The sequence below is a fragment of the Phycodurus eques genome, chromosome 12 (assembly GCF_024500275.1).
Source record: "Phycodurus eques isolate BA_2022a chromosome 12, UOR_Pequ_1.1, whole genome shotgun sequence".
In the NCBI taxonomy this organism is placed as follows: domain Eukaryota; kingdom Metazoa; phylum Chordata; class Actinopteri; order Syngnathiformes; family Syngnathidae; genus Phycodurus; species Phycodurus eques.
The window spans coordinates 15,643,138-15,666,806 of NC_084536.1; the positions used below are offsets into that span (position 1 = coordinate 15,643,138).

At 40.4% G+C, this 23,669-nt stretch overlaps 1 protein-coding gene across 1 annotated transcript in view; it reads left to right on the forward strand.

Annotated features, from left to right (window-relative positions):
* The first annotated feature begins 1,684 nt into the window (after positions 1-1,684).
* The window catches only part of scn1laa (sodium channel, voltage-gated, type I-like, alpha), a 37,525-nt gene continuing 15,540 nt past the window's right edge, over positions 1,685-23,669 (forward strand). Inside the window, exons 1-14 of the mRNA XM_061693033.1 lie at positions 1,685-1,754; positions 10,613-10,929; positions 11,180-11,298; positions 11,531-11,620; positions 11,710-11,838; positions 13,054-13,145; positions 13,842-14,105; positions 15,613-15,676; positions 16,331-16,472; positions 18,441-18,644; positions 19,321-19,569; positions 22,180-22,551; positions 23,187-23,304; positions 23,391-23,629. Coding sequence (XP_061549017.1) covers positions 10,666-10,929; positions 11,180-11,298; positions 11,531-11,620; positions 11,710-11,838; positions 13,054-13,145; positions 13,842-14,105; positions 15,613-15,676; positions 16,331-16,472; positions 18,441-18,644; positions 19,321-19,569; positions 22,180-22,551; positions 23,187-23,304; positions 23,391-23,629 — 2,346 coding nt within the window. The 5' untranslated portion in view covers positions 1,685-1,754; positions 10,613-10,665. The remainder of the gene's footprint in view (positions 1,755-10,612; positions 10,930-11,179; positions 11,299-11,530; positions 11,621-11,709; positions 11,839-13,053; positions 13,146-13,841; positions 14,106-15,612; positions 15,677-16,330; positions 16,473-18,440; positions 18,645-19,320; positions 19,570-22,179; positions 22,552-23,186; positions 23,305-23,390; positions 23,630-23,669) is intronic.

Genomic DNA, 23,669 nt, shown 5'->3' on the forward strand with positions numbered 1-23,669 from the left:
CGCAGGCATGGGGAGAAGATGCAGACTCCACACAGGCGGGGCCGGGGTTTGAACCCCAGTCCTCAGAACTGTGAGGCAAATGTGCTAAGCAGTCATCCACCGTGCCGCCTATATTATATTATATTATATTATATTATATTATGCGGCACGGTGGCCGACTGGTTTTCTCCGGGCACTCCGGTTTCCTCCCACAACCCAAAAACATGCATGGATCGGAGACTCTAAATTGCCCATAGGTGTGAATGTGAGTGCGGATGGTTGTTTGTTTGTATGTGCCCTGCGATTGGCTGGCAACCAGTTCAGGGTGTACCCCGCCTCCTGCCCGATGATAGCTGGGATAGGCTCCAGCAGCCCGTGACCCTAGTGAGGAGAATCGGCTCAGAAAATGGAAAATATTACTGCAGTTTACTGAGTCAATTACAGTATTTGTGAAAGTCTTCTTCTTGTGTTTTCATTACCGTGACACACAACAGAGACACAATAAATTAATCATGATGCACTAACTCAGGGGTGTCAAAATCCTTTTTGGCATGGGCCACATTGTTTGTACGTTTTCTCTCAGAGAGCCGTTATGAATGTGGAACCATATAAATGTTTAATTGGCTCATCCTCTTATTACATATACACAACAAATTGGTGGATAACTAGTTTTGAAATCAGATGTTAAGAATAACAGTTTATTTAACTATTGTTCAAGTTACTGTAAAATGGGGTTTGGTAACAAAAAAAAATGCTTGCAATAGCTCAATGTTATCATTCGTTGTATGTGACGATTTAACATTTTGGCAAGAACCATGGAAGTTGACACAAATGATTTGATTCAGCGGGCCACATAATATGATGTGGTAAGCCGGATGTGGCCTTTGGGCCTTAAGTTTGACACCAGTGCACTAACTGCTCTAATTATTTAATTTTATTTAATTGTGGCATTACTATATACTTTATATAATGCAATATTATAGAGTGCTATCTTCTTTATTTAAAAAAAAAAACAAGGGGGGGGGGGGGGGCCTGCTGGCATTTCAATTCATTCAATTGAATTGGGCGAATTGAGATCCGTATCTCAGGCACCATTGTGGTTCTCGTCTCGATAAAAGTTAGATTTCAAGCGCCAAGAAGCATTTTTTGAGTTAGCACCAAAAGTCACCACCAGGTGGCAACACACCCCTGATGACGTCCTGATAAAGAGAAGCCCCGCCAAACAAATGTAAAGCGCTGCAAAAGCGCCCATTCTGCAACAAATGCTAACTTTTAAGCTAATTTCACACCTTTAACTCCTCCATTTGGTCGCCTTTTGGACAAAATAAATACCCTTATTCCAAAATGATATTCTGATCAATTAAAAAAAAAAAAAATCACAAATGTTGTATTGCTCAAGTCTATATTTTGTATTGCATTCATACACGGCCAAATATTATTGGCAGTTTCACACAGTAGTCTACTGGATTCGAACGCGAGGAGTCGTGCTGGTGGTGTCTCTGCCCTCTTTTGGTACCCAGGAAGCTGAGAGGTCCACCAGTCAGACAGGCGCACTGAGAGCTGATGAGAGGCTCTCTCTCTGGCAAGCTCTCCTATTTTAATAGGCTCTTTCCTCTAGGAAGTCATTGGAAGCAAGCTTGTTACCAACCACCAAGACGGACATATTTGTTACTTTTAACAACTTCTTTTTTCTATTCTTTTTTGGGGGCTCTCTGAAGTTCGAAATAGGACATTTTCTGGAGTGTTGGTCATCTGGAAATAATGGAAAACTAATGGTAAGTGCAACTCAATGTGTTTCTATCTATCTATCTATCTATCTATCTATCTATCTATCTATCTATCTATCTATCTATCTATCTATCTATCTATCTTTCTATCTATCTATCTATCTATCTATCTATCTATCTATCTATCTATCTATCTATCTATCTATATTCTTCATTTACTTTACATTGACATAAAAATTGTACACGGTAATTTTGTATTATTATTATCTTGTTCATTGCATTGTAGTCAACAACATCAATCAATGTCTTAGGGATTATGACTGAGCTTTGTTTTGTTTTTAATGTCACTGTTGCCCTGTTTTGCATGGGGAAAAATGACAGATGAGTCTTTCCAATGAAGCGATTTTTCACCATGAGCTACAGTGCAGTCATTAATGGGAGCATCAGCAGTGCTAAGGCCACACTCCACCTCTGAGCACTTCCTGTTTGCATGGCTGTCAACAGCCTTATTAGATTGCCGTCAATTACAGACTGTCCTGTTTGCTTTCTTGCCAGAGTGTAGACATCTGTGCGCGCTGTTGCCTATGGAAGCTCGCACGTCAAACATCTACGTGTAGGGAAGTGTGTGTTGGTGGTCCCTTGTCGCCAACGCCCTAAATGAGCAACATCTTAATCGTGTTGTCTGCAAAGGGGCAAAGCATTGGTGGTGAGCACTTAAGAGCAGTCCCTTAGGAGGTTACAGATTCAATACAGTGATCACCCAGTACGGGTTTTCTCATAAAAAGCACATTATTTTATAGTTTCACAGAGAAAGGTCCACCTATCCCCCACCCAAAACAAGGCGAGTGTTTGGAAAGCCATTTGCACATTTATTTAATATATCCATGTACTAGTACGCTCTTTGTCAATTCAGCGCACTAGTAGAATGACTGTGTCTTACTAGTAATGTTTTTTTCTCACTACTGTATGATATTTCTGGACACTAGTAGGACAACTTTGGCATACTAGTAGGGCAACTACATGCCACTCGTGAGGCAAATCTGTGCACTTGACAACTGGACACAACTAGTACTACTGGTGAAGCGCTAGATGTTAACTAGCAGTATATATAATGTCATTAAGAGTTGTCGACTAGTGCAGTTTTTCCTACTAATAGTAAGACTGTCATTCTAACAGTGCGCCCCAGTTGTTCTACTAGTGCAGTGATATGTCTTTCAAGTGAGGACAAAGAGTGTAGTAGTACATGGAACTTAAGCTGTGTATCAATTTATTAGATATCCTTGTTATCCAAATAAACTAGTTGACAACTTGTGCTAGTACCAGGAGTGACAATGTAAAATTCTACGAGTCAACATCTAATGCTTTATTACTAGTATTAGTAGAGCGCAGATATCAACTAGTACTAGTTTTGCCTCACTAGTAAAATGTTCTAACTAGTATGCCAAGATTGTCTAGTGAATAGAAAAGTAGTGGGAAAAAAACGTTACTAGTAAGGCAGTCATTCTACTAGTGCAGTGAATAATCTTACTAGTGAAGACAAAGAGCGTATTAGTACATGGACCTTAAGCTGGATATCAATGATATCGGCGGCTTTCCATACATGCCTACTAGTTAGGCCTAGTAGTGCTTCTAATGCACCACAGTAGTTTCCCAGTGACGTTTAATTGTAAGACACATTCGTTCTACAAGTGTGCTGAAATTGTCTTATTAGTGAGGACAAAGAACATGGATCTTAAACTGGATAGAAAATACATTGTATAAAAGCTCTAAATGGATTTTTACACATGCCTACTAGTTGGGTTTAGTAGTCTTTCGAGCTCAGATGTGTTGAGTAGTTTACAGTTTACTAGGTATTGTAGTCATTTAACAATATTTTTGATCATTGTTGTACAGTATGTAGAACTGCACTGCATCATAATGAGAGGAGTTGGTACAAAACTAATATTTGGCTTCCGTCATGTTGCTAAAGCAACATAATAGAAACACCTCTCATTATGACACCATGCAATTCTGCTAATACAATAATCAACACGTTAAATGAACACCTTTCTGACAAGTAATATCTTTGTAAAGGCATAATTGTAATTGACTATATTCACTTTAAGACCCAGTTGTGAGCTCACATCACAAAGCTTCCAAGAAGGTCCAAAAACGACACTAATATTAATTTCATTTCATTCAAATAATGTGTGTTTGCTGTCAACAATAACATTATATTTGCCAATGTTGACACAGGCAGCAGTGAAAGCCATCAGTAATTGACATTGTTCTTTCTTCGACTCGCTACAGTCTCCAAAATACTTCGAATCATCCATTTCATGGGCCAATTCAGTATTTAAAATAGTGATTTGTTTCAAATATTCAACACTTGCGCTGCATGTTTTATAGTCTTGCTGGCTACGGGAGATTAACAGTGCAAAAGTTAGGAAAAGGGGTATACAGTACATTGAACAGGAATATGTTAAAAAGACATAAAAGGTGCATTGACAAAAATATAATACTGTATTAAGGTTCAGACTCCCACAAAAAGCAAGAAAGCACTGATTAATAAGTAGCTCATGAACAGGAAGTCCATACTAAGCCAAGGGTTATTTTTCAAAAGTGCTCCTAATGTCTACAAAATGTTTTGTTTTGGTTTTTTACTCATTTTCTCAACTGAGATCATAATCCCAATTGAAAACATCGTCAGGTGAAGGACTGTACATTGTGCTCCGGTGAAAGTTGAACGTACGATGATGCTTGGTCAAGTCGGCGATGCCGACAGGTTGCCGATAAAGCGGAGTGGCTCTATTTGAAGCTTCAAAGCGTCAGCGCGTATCTCAAGTGGATTGTAATGAGTTGCTTGCGGACGAATGATGCACGCGACGACCTCACTGGGTCAACATCCTGTCAAGGTTAACCCCGCTTTTGCTCTTCTCAAATGTGATCAGAAAGGCTAAAGTTATGCTATTCACACTCTGTCCTGTCACAGCAGGAGTACTCCCACGTACGAGGTACTTTATTAGTTGTTTGTAAACAAAAGTAATCTGAATATTGTCGCTGTCGGGCAGATTCCTCGCATCTCCAAAATCACTACTTCTCAGGAAATCCCAAAAACCCTGTCTTGCTTGAGTTACCAAATACCTCAACATTTAAGTTGGTATTATACACTACCTTATATTCCTATTATTTACTACTGCGCACCATCATCAACACTACACTAACCCCAAATAATGTTCTATTGCTAATTTAGTACACTGTCATTGAAATCAATGGTACAACACGTTGTCACATCAAAGTCTCCGCTCACGCCAATCACCCAACCAGACAAATTGTTCACAAAAGCAAATGTCTGCTGTTACATCACCTTGACAAACTCTTTTTCAAAGGTCTTAAGAGTTATTGGTGATGCAATCAATCATAGATGTCAAACTCAAGGCCCGGGGACCAGATCTGCCCCACCACATCATTTTATAAGGCCTGCAAAAGCAAATAATGTGCGTCAACTTCCATAATTCTTGCGAAAATCGGTACCAAAATTTCAAATTGTCATATATAATAAATGATATATTGACATTACAAGCATTTTTTTGTTACCAAACCCCCTTTTACAGTGACTTGAACAATAGTTGAACAAACTATTATCCTTGACTTCTGATTTTTAAAAAAAAATCATCTTTGTATAGCATTGATGGTTTTTATAATGGCATAGTGATAGTAGTGGTATTAAGAGATGGATAAAGTCGTGTAAGTCTACACTAAAGGCCCAGGTAACAAATACACGGCATGCCACTGTTGTCATATGAATACAGGTGCTGACTCAAAAGTTATGCCTTCACAAAGATACGTACTGTCAGAGAGATGTTTATTACTGCAGTTTTAGTGTTAGCTGTGTTATAGAACTGCACTGTATCATATTGAGAGGTAATATTTTTCCCCTCTCTCTCTCTCCCCTAGCTAAAAAATGTAACCAAAGCATTACAGTCAGCTACGTAAAAATATGAATAAAAACTTGAATGAATAACTCTGACTACTACAATGTCAATGGAATTCAAGCATTGTCTTTGCAAAGCACTGGTATTGAACTTTATTGAACTGTCAAGGTGTGCCTAATGTTGTAGGTGAGTGTCAAAAAGCAAAAGCATGGGGAGAGCATGCAAACTCCAAACAAAAAGGCGAGATTCAAACCTGAACATGAGAACTGCAAGGCAGATGTGCTAACCGCTAGTTCACTGTGACCACTAGATAATTGTTTCAACCAACAATACTCAGGATGTACAGTATTCTGCCTGTAATACATACAACAAAATTCAAGCTATTTGTGGAAAAATTTATAATTTGAATGTTTGTATTTTTACAGTGTAATTATTGAGCAATGTTTTATTAGGAAAAACACCTCAGGATGAAATTAGCTCCTTTTTTAGTTAATCCGAAAATAACATACATAACATAAATTCCATAATATAATGCACAGGCGAACAAACCAAAACACAGTTAAATTAAATAAAGTATTATTAATTTATCGGTAACAGGAGAGCTCAAGTCAAGAAGACAGAGAGCGTTTATACCAAATGAGGAACTGGATCTAAGATTACCAGGTAAACTATGTACTATATAGAGTAACATATTAAGTATTGGCTATATGTATTAGGGTTACACATGCAAAAACGGACTCTCTCATTGAATCTTTAAGTTAATATCTGCATATCCATTTGATATCCACTTGGAAATCACTGCTATTGAAAGTTTTCAGCCCTCACTCTGCTGCTGCGATTATGTCACACATGCAGCCCAGTGCTGTGGGCACTTGATTGACCAGCTTTGTTTGTGATTGATTTCTTTCTTCGCAAAAGCAAAGTGTGGAAGTATACTATTACACTATTAAACCGAAGGCAAAAGCTCTCAGTGGCAGAATGCTGCAGTCTGAAGTGCATTCATATTTAATAAGAGCAATGGGCTCCCTCACACATCACAGCGGTCAAGCCTATTAGGAGGATGAATCTTTTCATGCTGCTAAGGGAGGGAAGTCTCACCTGCGATCCATCATAGTCATATCAAATCTTAATTTTATCCAGAGGGGGGGCATAATTAGGTCTAATTTTACCTCCCTTGGTAGGAATTTCGATGTGTCCTCTCTGGAGCTTGGCTCCTTAAGACGATAGCCTCTGATGAAAGAACTGAATGGAATGGTTTTATTCCTCTCGTTTAATCACAGTCATTTTAAGTATTTGGGGGTGCGTGATAATGATTATTATTATGATAATAATTTTCCTGATCAGTCGCCTTCTTGGTTTGACTTGAAGAAATCTTTATAAATACAGATATCGTCAAGATCTGTTAGTTGTGGACAGGACTGTGACACGTACATCATCTGGAGTTGTACACGACCAATATTTATCTAATAAAATAACAAAAAATACAAAGAAAATACATCATATTTACCAGAGATGCTAATTATTAAATGTATTAATGTGAGCAGGTCGCTACAGACGTGTTTTGCTAGTCAAACCCGGCATACTCTGACTAACCAATCAGAGGACAGAAATATATCCTCTGAGGCCACTTAAAAATCTGGTTAAAGAATTAGTCCAATTGCCAATATTGTTTAAGTTACATTAGCCAGCACTACTGACTCTGAAGCCTCTGGTAGATTAGATTGACATGACAACACATGGAAGCTGATACCGGATTGGACAAAAAAAAAAGAAAATCCAACATTCACATACAGTATACTGGAAGAAAACCGTAGTAACAGAAATGTTACAAATATAATTAAGGTTGTATATGAATGTAAGCATGAATGGATGTTTGTCAATATGTGCCTTGTCATTGGCTGGTGACCAGTATAGGGTGTGCTCTGCCTAAAGTCAGCTGGAATAGGCTCCACTTGCTACCCCATGACCCTATCGAGAACAATACAGTTTTTGATCACGTTCGGTTTTCCTTAACAACATTTTCGTCTTCTCGCCCTGATTTAAAATACGGTATATGCGCAACAAACTTCTGCATCCGTCAAAACAGGTGAAAGCACTTCCTTCCAGCACAGGTAAATGACGGAACTCTCCAGCAGGAGACTGAGACAAAGGAACTTTAAAAGTCTACAATGTCTTTTGTTTTACACAAGATGTCTTCAAGAGCTACAAAAGATGACAATGTCCTATGTTTAGGCTGCATTCGTGCATATATCATATCATATTTCTATAAATAAATGATATACATGTATTTAACCTTTGTCCACAGACACCAGCCATAAAGAAAACAACATTCTCGCAAGTTCGGCTTCAAACCATTATGTCATCAACCCCATAGCTATGCTCGTTATCGCAGCATACACGGAAAATCTTCTACCGTTTTCTGGGTTTGGTCACGTGACATTCCGCATACAGCGGATGGGTGGGTTGGGGTTAAACAGTAAAATTAGACTTCGTCACACACACCTATGTTGTAGCAGCCAACCATTGCAAGGTAACTCGCTATTTCTTTAAAGTTGACTATCAAATTCATCTATTCAAACTATCAGCACTGTAACAAAACAATGCGTCAACCTCCAACATGTTGGCCACGGGTGTGCCCAGAGATGTGTGATGTCAAGAGAAAACTATCCATAGGAACTCACGATAGAAAATGGATGGATTCATAAATGGATGGATGTTGATAGTTGAGGCGGATGGAACGTAAGACCAGGAACAAATCCCGATTGCCCATTGAGGTTAGTCGAGTCGGGCATCTTATGTCAGCTATCAGTCTGTCACAATTGGGTTCTTGTTTTATTTTTTTCAGCGATATACTTGCCTAACAGCAAGATGTGTTTTAATATGAGCCACTGAGAATTAGAGTGGGCTAACTTCATATCTGTCATTTTGCAGGAGGGTGCTTTAAAGTTTTATAGCTGCAGTAAAATCTAGGGGATTTATATTTTGCTGATTTAGATGACAATGTCTGGAGTTGGGCATGATTTGTCATGGGTTACAGGGAGAGAGAGGTGTGGGGCGGATTCATGAGAGTCGTGTCGGGTGAGTTGGCTGTGACAGGAGTGACCACTTTAGCTGATTGCTCTCCGTTTTTACTCATGCAGTAGGGTGTTGGCCTCGAGTGTTGGTTTGTGTGACAATAAAAGAATGACTTCGACCAGCAGTTTGTTGTCAACTCACCGGAGACTGGAGAGCCTGCAGTGACTTTGTCGTCATGCCATTTGTTGTGGACAATTTGCCTTTTGTTTTGAAGCAGATGATTATTTAAAAAGACCGCCTGCTGACATTATGTTTGTGTGTCTGTGCTAGGCAAACTGAAGCGAGACAGCTCCTTGTGAACAAATATTGTATCTGAGCATACATGATCTTATCTAATGCACTGCGTCCGACTGCTAAGATAGAAAGCCAAGCAACAGCTTCTTCTGAGAGCCCAGAGCTCAGAAGTCTACTTATGGTTCAAACACCTATTGTCAATTTTGCCGTTCAGCTTCTTGTCAGAGAACAAACCGACTCAACTAATACATTTCCTGGTTCAATGACATCATGAGACCAAGACGACGCCTAACAATTTATCAGCAGTACTGCGCCATTGCAAGGCTTCAAACTGTATATTCTCAGAAGGAAGTGGCTTCTGAGCTTAAAGTGTCATCAGCAGGTTGCAACAGAGCAATGGGGCCTCCTCCGAAAGTCTAACCTTCTAGAATTTATACCACCTTTCCTTAATGGAAAACATCATTGGGTCAAGGGCAGATGAAAATGTTGTTTCTTTCTAACATAGGAAAGGACATCACTGTTTAGAATGAATTCGACTCCACTTTTCCTTACCAGTCATCGCGCGACGGCAATTAAATTTCGTGCAAGAAAGTACTATTTTCCGAAGATGGACTACAAAAAGCGCTGCTTTGATACCTGCATACTTATTGCATTTATTTCAATTAGATTGTCGCCAACAATGAGACTCACTTAAGAGGCTGAACTTACTTCCCCGAGTAGTCTTTCTTAAATGTCAAGTTATCTTATTTTCTGATGGTCTCAATTAGGGGCTACAAAAAAAACTATTATGATGTTGTCTAATATTTACATTGTTAAATTATTGTTTGGTAGCATAACGGTAACTTACTCGCATTTTGTCACTTATCGTCCACAGAAGTTTTCTTGTTCTTCCGTACGCTGGTGTGTCTTTGCGTAGTCAGTAAACTTCACAAGTGGCCTGTTGCTTTAAATATTGCTACCTTAAAGGATTATAGGTAACATCCTTTCGTGAAGGTTGATCAGAAGTAGCCTAGTCTATGCTGAAAGTGGGTTAAAGGTTGCATTGAGCCACCTTTACGAAGCATTTTTAAAAATTCAAACGACCTTTCCTCCAAGTCAGTCATTTCGCTCGGATAAAATCAGAAAATTCTGAAGCAAAAACGAGAATCCGAAAGAGGCCAACTGAGAGACTGGAGGAGTCACAGAAAGTCCTTGGAAATGTCAATGGATAGAACACCTGTTGTGAATTATGTTCACCTGTAAAGGTTATACTGTATTTTAGGTTCATCCTCAAATTTCACCCGAATAAAAGGCCAATATCCCCACCTTTTTGTAAGTAAATGTATACACTTCCCAAATGGGGTTTTGAGTTTTTCCTTGCTTAATTGGGGGGGGGGGGGGGGGGGGGATAGTTCAGGGTATGTCGTCAAGCTCTGTCAACTATGGGCCTGTGAAACATTTTGAGACTCTGTGATTAAGGGCTATACAAATAAACATGACTACTGTATATACAATACTTTTCAAAATTTGGTCCAAGTGGCCACTGATCTCAGAGTTTCATCATCAGGATTAAAGGTGAAAATTGACTTGTTAAAACCCTTGAAATGACCATTCTTCATCAATCATTCTATCAACCATTTTATGTAGAGTATAATTCAAAATATGTTCTTTTGCTGTGACGAAATAACACTCTTCTCTGTCCAGGCCTTTTTTATGCGGGATGGTAGCTGTGCGCTCTGAAGGTGCAGAATGAAAAGATGGCGCAGCTGCTTGTACCGCCAGGACCAGACAGCTTCCGCCGCTTTAGTTGCGAGTCCCTCGCCGCCATCGAGAAGCGGATCGCAGAGGAGAACGCCAAAAAGCCAAAGGGAGAGAAGAGAAAGCGCAAAGATGAGGATGAACTCAAGCCCAGTAGCGACTTGGAGGCGGGAAAGTCCGTCCCCCTGGTGTACGGGGAGGTTCCCAAAGGAATGGTCTCCACACCGGTGGAAGACCTGGACCCCTACTACAGTAATCAGAAAGTAGGTTTGTTCAAACAATAGACTTAATCATATGAACCGATGGATTTCTCTTTGGCTTGGCTGGAGGGAAGAAGGACCCGAGTAGTCAGAACCGATGTGTCTTGACAAGAAGACAGTAAAAACCAGATGTGAATCAGTAGTCTACAAAATCTGATTAGCGATTTGTTGAGTTTGTTTAGGGAAACACAGTGCAGAGTGCTAAAGTGTAAATTAGTGCTGATATGATTGGTCAACTGTCTTTGTTTCCCAGACGTTCATAGTAATAAACAAAGGAAATTTCATCTTCCGGTTCAACGCTGCTCCTGCCTTGTACCTCCTGAGCCCTTTCAACCTCCTTAGAAGAATATCTATTTGGATTTTGGTCCACTCATATCCTTTTTCTAACATTTACTTGCCCTTATCTTCTATGCTACCTTAGTAGATTTGATTGATTCTCAGTGCTCTTCTTATCATTTTAAAGGAGCGAATCTTTGATGCAGCTCTTGCATATTGGCTCTCTTTAGATTGTGCAGGTGTACCTAATGTTGTGGCAAGTGTAGCTTAAGTTACGGATACGCAGTGTTCATTCTATGTCATGCTTTTCCTTGACACCAGTGTTCACATTGTTCAGCTTGGTGATCATGTGCACTATCATCACCAACTGTGTATTTATGACACTGAGTCGCCCGCCTGACTGGGCCAAGAATGTTGAGTATGTTGTTTCTCTGGTCACTCACTGAATCCTATACTACACTACAAGTGCTGATATTCTTAAGAATAAACATTCTTTGTCTCCAACAGATACACTTTTACTGCAATCTACACATTCGAATCCCTTGTAAAGATTTTAGCCCGAGGGTTCTGCATAGGCAAGTTCACCTTTCTTAGAGATCCATGGAATTGGTTGGACTTCTCCGTCATTGTTATGGCGTAAGTACTTTCACACAAAAATGTATGCACCGAAGTGAACATGTTTTGTCTGGAACAATAATCAATGGGAGCAACCTCACTTGCCGTAACCTAAAGCCCAAATTGTAACAGCCACAGAAGTAGCAGCATCACAGGGAGTCTGTTGGAACTGACATTTCATATATTATATTTAAAAACATGTAAAGTGAACTCTGTGCTTTGCTTCTAAATACTTTATACATGTTTGAAGACAATAGCTGAAAACGTGCAAAGACTGAGAACTATGCAGTACTCAATTCTGGAGACACTATCACGTTAAACTCAACATTTCAGTTCCCCTGACTTTTTGACTGTGGCTAAAGCAGGTGCCTAGTGACGCACTTTGAAGCCCACCATGAGTCGCCCCTCCCCAACTGTGTAATAACTTGAGCACCTGTGATGTGCAGTTAGCTAGCTAGCTACGCCCCCATCCCAATAATGCATCTTCCCTTCGGCTATTCCGCCGGTGTGGCCATTTTAGAGCACCTCGCTCTCGACCTTGAGTGCGCGCACATCACGTTGAGACAGACGAAAGAGCTAGGAGGGGTGATTTTTTCTTCTTCTTTTAAGTCTGACTTGACAGCCAACGTGTGGACTGGGGCTTCAGGCAGGTGAGGCTGATTTAGAGCGCCTCATAGTCAGCCGTGAGTGCACATGTCATACACAGTAGAGAGAAACCAAAGAGCAGGGAGGGGGTACATTTTTTTTTAACTTCATGGCCAGCGTGTGGGTGGGTGTGTGTGTGGGGTGGGGGGGGGTCTTTGCACGGGCATGGCCGCTTTTGAGCGCCTTGTTATTGCAGCATGGAAAAGCTTCGCGACAACCCGGTGGGATATATTCCAGCCACCAGAGGCCTTAAGCCAATATATTTTCACTAGTCAAACATGTAGGGAGGTATAGGCATAAGAAAGATGCTAAACAAAGTGGCATTCATTTTTCAGTGCGGTGTGGTTTCACGCATTCAACAGACACGTCCACAGCGTCTGAGGGAAGAAAAACGGGCTTATTTTGTCATGTTTTTGTAGTCTTATTTTATATAAAATGTTTGTTTCTTTTAATCATTCAATTTTTTCAGGGTATTTAACATCACTCTTCTCTTTGTTGTGTCAAGTTTATAAGATACATTTATTTTCAATATGCAGGGATTTTAAGTGGCATGTTCTTCATTCTCAGTTTTAATTGTACATTTTCCTGTAGGTATGTAACCGAGTTTGTAAACCTTGGCAGTTTCTCAGCTCTTCGTACATTCAGAGTGCTGCGAGCTTTAAAAGCTATTTCTGTGATCCCAGGTAAGCCGTAAAGGTAATACACAATGTCATTTACCTGCATCACTAACATTTTATGACAAAGTTAGAGTGAGACCTGCCCCAACTACACAGAAATGCTCATTTTACTACCGCTGGTTTCTGATTAATAGTGGTGCCTTGATTTACAAATTTAATGACTGAGCTTGTAACTCAATTTACTCATGTCTCAAATTGTGAGTGAAATTGGTGCACTCCTAAAAAGGTACCACTTGATATTTAGTGAGGGCAGGCTCAGTTTCATACTTAATCACGAAAATGCATGATCCATTATGTCTGTCTGGTACTCCTACTGTCACCTTTAGCAACTGCTTTCAGTCACAGTGAATGTTATTCTACATTGACAAAAGTATTGGAACATATTCCATAACTGCCACAGGAAGCGAAAATGAAAGAAAATACATAATTGGGGTTGAGGTCAGGGCTCTCAAGCACTTCCACACCAAACTCATCGTGGAATAAAGATTTAAGAATTCAGCCCAATCCCTGATTGGTTCGTTAATCGATGAAGAGGTGTGTCCCAATACTTCTTGTTTGGTAGTTTAGCTATAAGCAGCAGTGTTTATTTCTACTATATGCTCTGTATTGTTGTACTGTATGTCAATTGAGCTCATGTATTGCTTCATTTGTTGCTGCCGTTGACTACTTGACATGGCCTAACAACGCCACTACATTTGGTAGGCTTGAAGACCATCGTCGGCGCGCTGTTCCAGTCGGTCAAGAAGCTTTCTGATGTGATGATCCTCACTGTCTTCTGCTTGAGCGTCTTTGCCCTCATAGGGTTGCAACTGTTTATGGGCCATTTAAAACAAAAGTGTGTGTTCATGCCAGTCCACAATAATTCCCCCATCAATGGCACATTTTCCAATGAGACCTACATGAACGGAGCATACAACAACAACCAGGAAGAGGCTTTCAACTGGACAGAGTATTCACTTGATAATAGTGAGTACTTGAAAACTTTTGACCTTTCACCCATTCTACCTGTGTAAAAGACAACTTCCAGAACATCCATCCATCCATTTTCTGCATCGCTTATCCTCACTAAGATCGCGGCCGTGCTGGAGCCTATCCCCGCTATCTTCGGGCGAGAGGCGGGGTACACCCTGAACTGGTCGCCAGCCAATCACAGGGCACATATAAACAAACAACCAGTCACACTCACATTCACAGCTCCAGGGAATTTAGTCTTCAATCAACCTAGCATGCATGTTTTTGGGATGTGGGAGGAAACCAGAGTACCTGGAGAAAACCCACGCAGGCGCGGGGAGAACATGCAAACTCCACACAAGCAGGAACCCCAGTCCCTAGAACTGTGAGGCAGATGTGCTAACCACTCTCTACCGTGCCGCCACTTCCAGAACATGTATGTGTTTATTTAATTTTTTGTCCAATTAGATGTCAGGGTCAGTCTAACATTCAGAATCAAAAGTGCCGGCTTTCCTAAAATATACAGTACTGTATTAGCAATGGAACTATTTCTTTAACCAATCAGATTTCAAATTCACCCCAGAGGGACAGCTAACTGCCCGAAGATAATGTCAGCAGTTTTCTATCCTCTGACTAGTTGGTCAGAGCAGAACTGTTACAGCCAAGTGATACTAAAAACATGTCACGTCTGTAGTGATCCGCACACATGAATACTTTTAAATTTTTTTATGCCCACGGTGTGGCACTTTGGCGGACTGGTTAGCACATTGGCCTCACAGTTCTAAGGTGCCGGGTTCAAATCCGGTCTCCCTGTGGCGAGTTTATGTGTTCTCCCCGTGCCTGTGTGGGTTTACTCCAGGTACTCCGGTGTCCTCCCACATTCCAAAAACATGCATGGTAGGTTAATTGGAGACTCTAAATTGTCCATAGGTGTGAATGTGTGCGCGAATGGTTGTTTGTTTATAAGTGCCCTTTGTTTGGCTGGCGACCAGTTAAGCCCGAAGTCAGCTGAGTTAAGCAACAGCACACCCGCGACCCGAGTGAGGATCAGCGGTTAAGAGAATGGATGGATTGATGCCCACAATGGCTGACAGAAGAGGAGAAATTGACTTGGTCTTGGACATATTTAAAAATCCATTTTGAAGGCGGTCTTTTCCAGAAATGTTAGACATTGTGAGGAGAGGTCGGCCAACCATGAAGCTAACTGGCTTGTCTCAGTTCATTTTAATTATAGTATTGGTGGTTTCTACAACTATGAAGTGGTAGTGGTGGTATTAAGAGGTGGATTAAGTCGGGTTAATACCCACTTAAGACCCAGGCACAAAATACTAGGCCTGTCATTGGCTTCTATGCCCACTGTTTTGTCCCCTTATTAGATCATGACAAACTAAAGCCTCAACAATGACCAAGTGTGATGTCATCATTACTTATTCATCACAACTGTCTTGCACTGCAACCGCTCAACTTTTGATCTACATTTGTCCGGGCTTTCACAATAGTGAAACTTCATTGTCGCCAACAGAAAATTACTATTACCTCCCAGGCAAACGGGATCCATTGCTTTGTGGAAACGGCAGTGAGGCTGGGTGAGTTACAACCACAGTTATATAATAAAGGGGCCATATAATGAAAAAAAACAAGTTTTAATTGCTTGTATACACATATTTGCGTCTACTCTGTACGCACCCATCGAGTGTGGAATTACACAATCAAGTACAGTGGTGCCTTGAGATATGAGTGATCGACTTTTCGAGGTACGAGTCGTCATTCGGCCAGTTTTTTGCTTTGACTTGTGAGCACAAACTTAACTTATGAGCGCTGTACAGACCCTTTCCCAAAAACAATTTTTATCATGGAAAAGTTTATTTATTTCCATAATTGCATTTAAAATATAATATTACATCATCCTGAGTCATTTACAAAAGCAGTAGATGAAGTACTGTTCTTCATTTGTGTCTGCATGACTGTATTATACTACCTCCCGGTGGCCAAGGCAAGCACATCAGAAGGAGCAGTACAATGAATTGGATTGCAGTATTTATTCATGATGCACAAACTGTTTAATTCTTTACATTCTATTTAATGATGTTATTACTAAGTACGATATTATAGAGCTATTATTGTTTATTATTCACAAAACAAATTAAACTTGAATTTCAAGGCACCGCTGTATAATGAATATGCTGCATTTTGGTGCAGTATGCAATATGTGACACCTTTTCTTTTCTTTTTTAATGTAGGCAGTGTCCAGAAGGGTTTTCATGCATCAAAGTGGGAAGGAACCCAAACTATGGTTACACCAGCTTTGACTCATTTGGATGGGCCTTCCTTTCTCTCTTTAGACTAATGACTCAGGATTGTTGGGAAAACTTGTACCAGCAGGTAAGCCATAATGTCTGAGAGATTATGAAACATTTTCACAAATGTTTGATTTCATTTAATTTTGATTGGGACAATGCAATTTCATATAAAACTGATGTGACGGCACTGCATTTCATCAGTAAAATAAATACAATACACTCAGTTGGCTCTATTTTCATGACCGGCTGAAGTCCACCGCTGTGTTTGGCGTAACTCTGCGAGGAGGTGGGTTAGATCCGGTGTTGGTAATTTCATGAACCGGCATAGCAAAGTGCATTTAAATGTGGGACGTCTGCGCTGGTGTGGGCTTCATCACAGCCGACTTCAAACCTGTCCAATCAAAGCGGCTTCTCTCATTTCCTTTAAATGTGGCGTACGAGTAGCACACTGATAAGTCTTTCACATGACGAAGAAACTGATTTGCTCGGGTCCAGGAGGTCGAAGCGCACAAACTACGTTTCTAAGGAACGGCAAGCAGACCTCCACAGCCTGATGTTGTGAAGAAAGCTTGGGGTGTGTGTGTGTTGGGGTGTGGGGGGGTGATCACACATCTATGCTGTGGAATGGGCACTTGAAGACCACCCTCCAACTGATCTTTCTTGCATGCCAGTATGTGGGATACTTTTAAAAATATATTAATGACGACAATTATAATAATGCTTTCAATGAATTGATATCTACAATCATTCAGAAGGTTCGTTGCATGCTGTTAACATACTGTATTTATGGATGAAATACAGTACATCTGAGCCACCACACATGTCAGCGGAGCTCACATATCTGTCTGCCTGCACCTCCATCAAATTCAAAAGTTCGAAGTGGTCTGAACAGGCATAGTTTAGACAAACTTTCAGTCACCAAATTGTCAAATGCGACGGGCGAATGTCAAAGGACCCATCCTCGTTGCGTCGGTACACCCATCTTGATGCAGACCGGTCTGCCAAATGAAAACAAACACGCGCAGCAATTCTTGCGCTTAAACGAAAATATTTTACGCTCGAGCGCAGCTGCGCAGTCTACGTAAATGGAGACCAATATATCAAATATGTTTAGACAAGATTCAGTGCAGTTCTCATTTCATTTAAGTCAACACTTAACCTTCAGGGTGAACAAATTAATTTGATTTTGGTTTACAATGAAATCCAAAGCCTGTTACAAAGAAGGTTGATTGTCCAAATGAAGAATGTATTGCTTCACTCTTAATATTCATGGTTCATACCTTAATGGATGTGCTGTATTTCTTCTGTCAGTTTGTCTGAACACAAAAACAGCCCAGGTTGGTCTCTGCCAAAGGCTTCTCACATTACAATATTTGACAAATACATTTTCAAGAGGTTGTTCAAACAAAGCTCAACATGATGCGCAGGTGTGTCTTGACCATGAATGAACAAAGACGAGTCGAGGCGTGACTCAAACAACACAGTCCCGTGTGATGGGTTCTGTCACGGTCTGCTGCTTAACTTGGTTAATGTCTCTTAACATGTCCAGTGAAATAACAATTTATCCGAATACCTTTCAGAACTACGGTATGCATTATATTTGTTTAACAGTACACAATCAATTAAGTGAAGGTCCACCATGTGCCCATAAAATGCTAACATTGGCCAAAAATGTCCAGCGTGTCATTGTCCACCCTGTCAGCAAGCGCACATATTTTGCTGTCGGTAGGTACGTTGTCTGCCTGCAGTTAATTTATTTCAAAAACAAAAAAGGGTGGAAGCTTGACCAATGTGCATTTCTAACAGCATAACATCTACTTAAAACAAGGAAAATCTCAACTTCTTTTGAGTTATTATAAAAAAAGATTACAGCAAACAACATTCAGAATAAAGAAATGTACTAATAAAACGTCATGTACAGTAGTTGTGCACACGGCTGATATATTCCCACTCAGTGATTCCAGCAGGTTAAGCGGTGTAAAATGGATGGCAATTTACAAAAAATTCACAAGAACTGCAAATATAACTATAATTTGTTTGTTCCCGATAGACACTACGGGCATCAGGAAAGCCCTACATGGTGTTCTTCGTGTTGGTCATATTCCTTGGCTCTTTCTACCTAATCAACCTGATTTTGGCTGTGGTGGCGATGGCGTACGAGGAGCAGAGCCAGGCCACTATCAAGGAGGCTCAGGAGAAGGAGGAGGAGTTTCAGGCCATGCTGGAGCAGCTCAAACGACAGCAAGATGCTCAGGTGGGACAGTTTATTGTGCGCTGCTGTTTTGAATCCAGTGTTGGGAGTAAGGCAGAGCACATGGAGGACTCCAAATCATCCATCCATTTTCTGAGCCGCTTCTCCTCACTCGGGTCGCGGGCGTGCTGGAGCCTATCCCAGCTATCATCGGGCAGGAGGCGGGGTACACCCTGAACTGGTTGCCAGCCAATCGCAGGGCACATACAAACAACCATTCGCACTCACATTCACACCTACGGGCAATTTAAGAGTCCCCAATTCATGCATGTTTTTGGGATGTGGGAGGAAACCGGAGTGCCCGGAGAAAACCCACGCAGGCACGGGGAGAACATGCAAACGCCACACAGGCGGAGCCGGGGATTGAACCCCGGTCCTCAGAACTGTGAGGCTGACGCTCTAACCAGTCGTCCACCGACTCCAAATCAATATAAGTTAAAAGTAAAGTGGAAAAACTTCTATAGAAAGCAGACCTATTAGGATTATTAACATTTGTACTTTTGTTTTGGCATTGTCTTGTGAAAGGCCATCAATGTATTCATGTTAAATGTCACAACATATAATCCAATAACAGAGATGCTTTATTGTGTTACCAGAGATTAAATTGCTTTTCTGAATAGCTTTTTCTGATTTAAAATGCGTGGTTTCTGAATCTGATATTTTCTTCCGCGCTTTTCAGGCTGCAGCAGTGGCATCAGCAGAGCACGGTGAGGTCAGCGATCACGGCGGTGTCATGGAGAGCTCCTCAGAAACCTCCAAACTCAGTTCAAAAAGTGCCAAAGAGAGATGCAACAGGCGAAGAAAAAAAAAAGAGGAGGGCAAGGTCCCAAAGTCCGAGTCTCAGGAGAGTATTAAGAAGTCCCGATGCCGCTTCTCTGTGGAGCCCAATATACTCCACTATGACATGAAGTGCTCATCAGCCCACCAGGTTCAGTACCATTTGTAGGGTGATCTGTTTGTGGTGTTTTGTCTTGTCTTCAAATGTAATGTCGCTCTAAGGGCCTGATTTACTAAGCTTTTTATGTGCAAAATTGGTTCAAACTAGATGTTGACGCTGATCTACCAACAGGGCGCATCCAGGATTGCGTGTAAAATAATCATTCAATATCAATTACAGTGGAACCGTTGAAGTGGAATACAATTTGGAATTACTCTATACCAACATTTGATGGGGAAAAATCTGACCCTAAAGTAAACAAATTGTTGAGTTTCAACCATCGTCATCATGAATGACAAGGTTAGCTCAAACTGAACCAAACAAACGGCAAACTGCCACAGTTCTTCTGAAAGATTAACATATTGCATAATACCTCAAGCTAAGAGCTCAAACCAGTAAGCAACAAATAGCTTTTTTTCCCTTTATCCTTGGCTTTTTACAGTTTTTTTTGCAACTCTTATTACAAAAGAAATACAGTGGTGCCTCGAGATACGAGTGACCTTACTTATGAATTTTCAAGATACGACCCGTCATTCGGCTGAATTTTTGCTTTGACTTGCGGGCAAAAACTTGAGATACGAGCGCTGTTTGGACAAGCTTCAATTTGGCAAATAGGGAACAATTTTGGAAAAAAGCTGAGGCTGGGTGAGCACAGAGGTTGGGTCAAATGTAGATACTGTAGGTATAGTTGTAGTAGTGTAGTATTAGCATTTTAGCATCAAAGATACTGTTACATCTCTGACGCTGAATTTTAATTTGATACTTCTAATCACTAGTCTTACTGTCTGAAGTGTTAGTACCTGGGACACCTGTGGTAACTTTGGACACAAGTCTGTGTCCAAAAAAGATTTACATGTATGTCCCTCTTCATTTAAAAATTCTTAAAAGGCAACCAGACCCAGATATCCTCATATTTTTTTTAATTTCAATTTCATTTCAAAAAACAACTTGGTTTTGTCATACGAGTGTCCAGAAAAGCCCCCCCTGACAACTACTTTTGATCTAATTTTCCTTCTTGTTTTTTGATCCTTGTTATAACCAGGCCTAAAGGCCTGACAAGTAGTCTCTGCCCAACCTGTAGCACACAAAACCCCTGATATACCGCTCCCTTGCTTCAGGTCCTTGTAGGACTAACCTGCAAAAAAAAACTCTCTCAAAATTAGAAAGTTGCTCCACAAATAAAGTAATTGATTAATAAAACTGCTCCTCAAAAAATCTTCTAAAAAAGTTATTTTAAGCCTTGGTTGCGGTGTCATAACCCTTTTAAGCAACGGATATTTGAACACAAACTGCAACAACGGCTGTAGACAGACAATAGACCAAATCTCACAGGCATATACTGTATTTGTTATCATCTGCAAAAAAACAAAAAAACAACCATTACTGCCATACTGAGGAGCTGAGACCGTACTGTCTCCATACTGCTCCCAGGTCGCCAAGGCACAAACACAAAAGATCAAGCAACACAATGTATATTGAATTGAAGCAAAAAAAAAGGCAAAAACAAACTAGTTTTTTTACATTCAATTTAATTATGTTATGACTCCTGTTATCAGTACTTATGTTTTTATAAAGTAAAATACTACAGAGTGCTATTTTCCTGACTCGTCCTATTATTTCCTTTTTGTGTTTTCCTTAAAAACAAAGCAATATTTTAGTTTTTGGGGGGAAGGGGGGCTGGAACAGATGAATGGTATTTCCATTCATTTCAATGGTGAAAGGTGATTTGAGTGGTTTGAGTTATGCGTGTTGTCAAGGAACAGATTAAACTCATATCTCAAGTGTATGAAAATTTGTTTTGTAATACAAAAAAAAAGGGATGTCGACTTCAGTGGTTCCACTGTTTGTACCAAATTAATACCAGAAGACTTATATGTAAATACAAATTTAAACATTCTCTATCTAGTATTCATGAACTGCATTGCATTTACCAGGCACAACACTAGGTCTACTTGCACAATCTAAGGAGCTGTATCAAAAATTCTGCATTAATAACCTTCGAATGACACTGGACGATAGGTGTTCATTTACTCACAATTTAATTAACATGCCATTGGATTGCGTGGGTCTACCTAATGTTATGTTTATGTAGTGAGTACAGTCTTTGAAAACACTCCATATCTTTTTGCTTGCAAATGTTTTGTCATGCACTGCATGTCCACGCTGACGTTCTTTATTCAGTAATACATGCTGTTGTTATTTTCATTAAATAGAAATCAAGCCTGAATAGCAAGCTTCATATGCTCATGGTGCATCATTATCCTCAAAATCCAAATCTCCATCTTCATCTTCTGAACTCTTCTTTGCTGATGATGTCACCAAGATGCTTTTTAAATTTGGTTTTCCTTGAAATGCTTTTCACCAGTACAGCCACAATTACTACTTTCTTCCTCCTCCACCTCCTCCTCATCATCATCCTCATGGTTTTCAGTCATTGCAAATATGTTTTTTAATTTTCCTTGTTTTCAATGCCGATTGCGCATTGGTCATCATCATCATCATGCCACTCTTCATCTCTCCACTAAGTCCCATTAATGTCATCAATTCATAAATCTTCCCGTATATTCGTCCTTGCTACTGAAGAATATCTTTCTCTCTTAGTCCTTTCTGAGTATTCACGGACATCCATTCTCATCCAGACGGAACAGCAGGACCAGCATTTTCAGTTTCCAAAGCCAATCACGAGATGTCGGCTCAGAAAATGAGTTTGCAGATGATGAGAACAGCATTTTTGAGGACAACCGGAGTCGAAGAACCTCTTTGTTTTTTACCCGGGGGTGTGACCGCAACAGCAGCAGTATCAGCCAGTCCAGCTTCTTTCCACATCCGCTACTTTCACCCTGCAGGATGAAGCAGAGCACTGTAGACTGCAATGGAGTAGTGTCCTTAATGGGTGTCGAGTCAATCCCATTATCACCTATGGGGCTCTTTCGTCCTAAACTGACAGTAGATATGGCCTCCAATAGAGACAAAGTAAGAAAGGGTTGTCCCGTCTTGTTTCACCTCTGCCATATCATCAGAAATAATTCTTTGCTTGTTGTCTTTTTCCTGTCTATGTTGTAAAGCATGCATATTTAAATCAATTAAATGGGTATTTATATTGCTTATTCACGAACTTCTTTCATTTTTAATTTTACAATTTAAAAAAAAGATTGTCAGTGCCTAGGGTACGAAAAGCTCAAATGATAATAGAGCCTTGGCATTGGCAGTGCAAATTTGCTGAGCAATCAAATTTCTCAAACCATTCTGGAACACCAAAGAAAATGACTTATATAGCAAACCCAAGATACAATAAGAGGATGTGAGGAGTATAAAAGATGAAATCAGATGATAGAACACCATGTTTCTTCAGTTCAATTCAGTTCATTTATTGAATTTCTATTGTAAAGGGTTCCAGAATATCTGACCCAAACTGACCCACTTTCAGCACCCATTCATATACCATCCCCCAAATACCCTTGATCAGGGCAAACTGAACTGAACTGTAAGGATCGTCCAGCGATGGAAAACGTGATACAGTATTTGCTTTTGGACTAAATACAGATACTATCACATTATATGATCATCCTTGACTCACTCAGCATTTACAGAAGTGTTTCTCCCAGCAGGCTGACACCACCGACACCGAAAGCGGAACAAACCAGGAATGTATCGACTTTCCTGAGGACCCAGAGGCCAGGGACAGAACTCACAGCGTAGCAAGTGTCATAACCAGCACAATGGAAGGTAGGTTTAGGATGCCGCAATATTTGTGTTAGGTTTTCATATTTTAGATGTTGAAAAACGCCAAACCTAGCTTTTATTTGCAACAGAGCTTGAGGAATCGAGGCAGAAGTGTCCTCCCTGCTGGTACAGTTTTGCAAACACTTTCCTTATCTGGCAATGTTGTCCAGTCTGGCTTAAGATAAAGAAAGTGGTCAAACTAATTGTGATGGATCCATTTACGGATTTAACCATCACTATCTGCATTGTACTCAACACCTTATTCATGGCCATGGAGCATTACCCAATGACTAAGGATTTCTCCAGGACACTAAGTGTGGGCAACATGGTGAGTTAAGGAACATATAAGTATGTTCATTAACAATTTA